Source organism: Octopus bimaculoides, chromosome 1 (assembly GCF_001194135.2).
Source record: "Octopus bimaculoides isolate UCB-OBI-ISO-001 chromosome 1, ASM119413v2, whole genome shotgun sequence".
In the NCBI taxonomy this organism is placed as follows: domain Eukaryota; kingdom Metazoa; phylum Mollusca; class Cephalopoda; order Octopoda; family Octopodidae; genus Octopus; species Octopus bimaculoides.
In genome coordinates this window covers 72885175-72890539 of record NC_068981.1, presented here as the reverse complement: position 1 = coordinate 72890539, position 5365 = coordinate 72885175, and the positions used below count along the sequence as shown (strand labels likewise).

Genomic DNA, 5365 nt, shown 5'->3' with positions numbered 1-5365 from the left:
CGACAGGCTTCAATGACTCATGGTTTTTAGCTTGCATACCTTTTCCTCTTGAAATGAAGTCAACTTCAACTTTTATTCCTCCATGGTCGACTAAGTAATAGCCAAGTACTGGATGTCGACAGAATTCTCTCCCACCATCGTTTGTCAGATAGTGATGAGAGACAAAAACACAGACACAAAGACACACACACACACACACACACACATAAATATACAGAACGGGCTTCTGGTAGAAGACGCTCGTCCAAGGTGCCACGCAGTGGGACTGCACCTGGAACCATGTGGTTGGTAAGCAAGCTTCTTATCACACAGCCACGCCTGTACCTATACGTTAAAAGCACTCAGTTACACTCACTATGTAGACAATATTTAGACTAAGAAGGCGGCAAGCTGGTTGGATCCCTAGCACGCCGGGAAAAACGCCTGGCGTCCTAGCGGCATCTTGCCCGTCTTTACGCTCTGCATTCAAATTTTGTCGAGGTCGACTTTGTTTTTGATCCTTTCGGAGTCGATAAAATAAGTACCAGCTGAGCACTGGGGTCGATGTAATCAACTTAACCCCTTCACTCAAACTTGCTGGACTTGTGCCAAAAATTGAAACTAATATTCAGACCAGCGGACGATACACAAAGAATAACTGAGGAAAGAAAATGAAGTTCTTTAGCGTGTAGTGTATTCTGAAGACCATTAATAATGTTGATAAAGGTAAATTGTTATAACTACGAAGTGAAACTGTATCGCCAACTCAGCTCATCAGAAGCTAAACTCTATGATGTTCAGAATAAAATGAACGAGTTAGAGGGAATGAAGATTGATTTTATCGGTTTTGCATTTTCTCAAAGCTTCTCAGCTAACGGTGATATAAGTTTAGCTTAGAATTAAACCAAGTCGTGATCTCTAATCAATGAGAATTTATCTCTTACTTGTTAAATAGCATTATCTCATGTTAATCAACATCTCTTAACTACGAAAACTGCGAAACCAGTGTTAAGTGCGTTCAGGTTAAGTATGACACATGAACTAAACAAGCTAACAGTTTTCAGAGATATCATCCACAACATTTCGATAATAGGGATATGAATGATGTCAGAAGTATGTTTGAAGGAAGGAGTGAAGATAAAGACGAATAACGTAAGCTTTGTTTCGGGTTATAACCTTTATGCCTCCATACGGAAATGTCACACGAGATACAATAATGTAGTATAGATTATAACGTGGTCAGCCTTAACTTCCTTATTGTTAGAGATTAGGAATAGAACATTAAATATTATCAGATAAAGTATGAGAAGCTTAAGAAAGAAATATATAGAGAGAAAGCCAAACGAGAGAGGTAGAGATGAAGAATGTCTTTCTGAGAAAGACGGTGCAAGTGTGAGATAAATATACAGGAAAAATAGGAGAGAGGGGGAAAGTGAGAGAAGGAGAGAGAGAAAAGAGAGAAAGAAAGGGAGATATAGAAAAAGAAAGAGAGAGGGGAAGAGAAAGAAAGAAAGAGAAAGGAAGAGAGAGGCTAAGAGCAATGTTGATGTGTAGTTTAAGCAGGACGAAAATGAAGCAATGAATGAAGAAAATCTGGAAAAATAGAGAAAGGTATTGAAAAACTACGAGTAAGTAGAAGAGTGGGGACCGACAAAAACGAAAATAAAATAAGTGTAAATAAAGGGTAAAGGAGAGAGAAAGAGGAAGATAGATAGAGAAAGAGAGAGAGAGAGAGGGAGTGGGGGGAATGAACAAAGAAAGAGATGCACATTGGGAAGAAAACCGTATATTATTGCTGACATTAGAAGTTGTAGCCCGTGATATTGAGCATTTTAACGAATGGTTACCGTATAAGATGCTTGAACATGAAAGACCCCGCACAGACGCTGATCACACAAACATGAGTCTCCATAAACACACACACACACACACACACACACACACACACACACACACACACACACACACACACACACACACACACACACACACACACACACACACACACACACACACACACACACACACACACACACACACACACACACTTTGTGTACACAATATGTACACAAGCGAAATTTAGCGAATAACCAGCACCGAGCAGAAACCAATTGATTGGTTTGACATCATTAATCTGATGTTAATGGTAAAACAACATATGCTATCGAATAATTGTCTAACAGCAGAAGTTAAATATAATGTCAACGACAGAAGCGAAACACTCGCAGAAGATTTAAATGTCAGCGAAGAATGACATAAAGAAAAGACAAAAGAAGAAAGAAAAGAATTCAAGGATGAGAAGAAGAAGAAGAAGAAGAAGAAGAAGAAGAAGAAGAAGAAGAAGAAGAAGAAGAAGAAGAAGAAGAAGAAGAAGAAGAAGAAGAAGAACAAACATCAGCAACAATAAAAACACAAAACATAGAAATAGATGACAGATACCAGCAATTGTCTCGAATATTCTGATTTATTCTATGATAAATGTATACGTATCTGCGTTCACGAAACATATATGAACATACATACTCACATATACATGTACATACATTCATACGTACGTACGTATGTATGTATTATATATGTATGTATGTATTTATTTATCTATCAGTTTTATTAGCAAACTGACTTCACATTTAAGAAATGTGAGGTAGTATTTACTATGGAAACCAAAGCAAAATACTTTCTCCTCAACAAAAATGTTAAAGATGGTTGGTGATTTGGGATATCAAAATAGCTGTCTAAAACACACTTAAAAGCTAAAGAATATGCATAAGAAAACAAAAACAAGCAACTGTTAATGTTATACGAGCGAGACAATATGAAATTCCTGTGTAAAGAGTGCTATATGTGCCAATTCCAAGTTAAAAAAGTGTTACAGAATATATCACAAAAGACAGTATCTTCTTGTTCGTAAAATTTACGCTAGAAATGACAAGGAAGAAAGTGACATACCTTTGGTTTTGGAAAATACAGAATGGGTTTCTATATGCTCTCGAAAGTGAAGTTGGAGGGTACTGTAATCTATGTGTGACTAGTTGTGTGCTTCTTCGAACTGTACTGATTATATAGAAGCTTGTTCTTGATACTTAAAACTAAGGGTGAGATACAACGACAGGCAGAGGTTATGTGCTACACGCAAGACTGCAGAATGTTAGCACAGTAAATGGGCAAGAAAAACACAAGGATGAAGATCAAAGATTTCGTTGCCAACTTTGACATTTGATTCTTTGTTATCTTCGTGCCAACTGGAAGCAGATAGTTAGAACAAAAGCGACATGCAATAGTACGGACCCTTGACTAGGCTCTGCATGAACATACAGATCCAAATGTTCTCCGAAGATCAAAAAGCTATCCAAGACTTATGAGAAATCATAGGAAAGTATAAGAGGGCAGTTATATTGATTTCAGATTTTGGCACGAGGCCAGCAAATTCGGGAGGAGGAGATAAGTTGATTATTACATCGACCCCAGTGTTCAACTGATACTCATTTTATCGATTCCTAAAAGATGAAAGTTAAAGTCTACTCCGGCGGTATTTGAATTCAGAACGTAAAGTCAGAAGAAATGGCGCTAGGCATTTTCCCGGCGCGGCAGCGACTCCGCCAGCTCGCCGCCTTAAAGGTCAGATATAGTGGCTATGTAAAACAGAAGATACAGTCCGTATGATCATGGCAATAAAATATATTTGAAGGTCGTGTAACCAGAAGAGGAAAAGCAATAAAAAAGGTTGTGGCAAATATCAGCTTAAGTAGTAACACCAGCAGGCCTTTGAAGTGAAAACTGTCTCTTCTGGTGGGGTTACTTCTACTTTCATAACACCATCAGTCATATCTACATAGATGGCCACACTGGAAGTGGAGACTAACGAAATCTCCTCATCCACAGTGTCATTCATCAACAATAAGGAGTCTGTGAGTTAGTGCACTGGGAAGATGTGGGATGTTCTTCTCTACCACAGATCCGGTCAGAGATTCTAAGTAATAATTTATTCTCTTCGTCTAGCTGTTGCTACTGCTGCTGCTGCTGCTACTACTACTACCACCACCACCACCACCTCCAACAATACAACTACTACCACCAACACAGTACCATCACCACCACTACTACAGACTTGATGGTGATGTGGTAAACTCGCTGACAACGAGATGTGCGACCTGAGTTAATTTTTGTTTGAAATGGGTTGATTTGATTGGGGTACTCTTCAACATCATACCATCCCCAAATCATCTATCTATATACATAAAGCCATAATTTACGCATAAAAATATTCGGATTATTATTTAATTTCTGTTTATTTAATATGTACTCTTGCAAAATAAAGTAGCAAGCAGGTAGAATTGTTACCACGCTGAGCAAAATGCTTAGCAGCATATCTCCCGTCTTTATGTACTGAGTTCAAATTCTGCCGAAGTCAACTTTGCCTTTTATCCTTTCGTTGTCAATAAAATAAATATCAGTTGAAATCTAGAGTCGATGTAATCGACTTAACTACTTTCTCGAAATTACTGGTCTTGTGTCAAAACTTGAATCCAATATATATTTTTGAAATATATAAACAATACATTCAAACTATCTGTTCAAAATTAAATTTAGTCTTTCTACTTACTTTATTTTAATTGAAGGCACTCTTTGCATTCCAGGTCCTTCGATATTCAAATGGCCTCCAGTCAATGGAATAGTCAATGTATTGGTGAACTTAACAAGAACATCAAAAGCTTTTCCGATAGGAACCCTTGTGTCAGACTGAAATGAAAACGAAGTAAAAGTAATTATAGGATAAAAGAAATTTTAGTTTATCGTCGCCAATCTTTCTGTGTGTTTGAATTCATTGAAATTTTAACACTTAGGAAATTTTTAAGTAATGACATAACACGTGTGTATTTGTAGCATGTATTCAAAATTTCCACAAACTCTGTTAACTTTCAAGTGACGCATCACGGTGATTCATATAACTTCCATGAATTCCATTATTATAATTGCATCAAAGACATTTGCTTTTAGAAAAAAATTGACAATTAGGAAAATATGTACTAGATAATATACACTAGATACTACTAGATAATATAATACTTTATATATGTATATACATACACATACAGATACACACACACACACATATATATATATATATACTTACACATATATGTACACACATACATACAGACATATACATACACACACACATATATACATGCAGACATGTACATATACACACACATATATATACATACACATGCATGTATATACACACATACACATACATGCATATACATATACACATACATGCATGCACATACGTATGCACATACATACAAGCATATACGTATACATATACAATACATACATGCATATATGTATACTTACCCATACATATATGTATACGTATGCA

General features: G+C 36.6%; 1 protein-coding gene across 5 annotated transcripts in view; it reads right to left on the bottom strand.

The window, feature by feature from the left end:
• LOC106871880 (protein-glutamine gamma-glutamyltransferase K) overlaps positions 1–5365 on the bottom strand; it is a 427287-nt gene that overhangs the window by 2478 nt on the left and 419444 nt on the right. For all 5 annotated transcript variants that reach the window (XM_052967482.1, XM_014918634.2, XM_014918631.2 and 2 more), the window contains one exon: positions 4583–4719. In XM_052967482.1, the coding sequence (XP_052823442.1) occupies positions 4583–4719 (137 nt within the window). The remainder of the gene's footprint in view (positions 1–4582; positions 4720–5365) is intronic.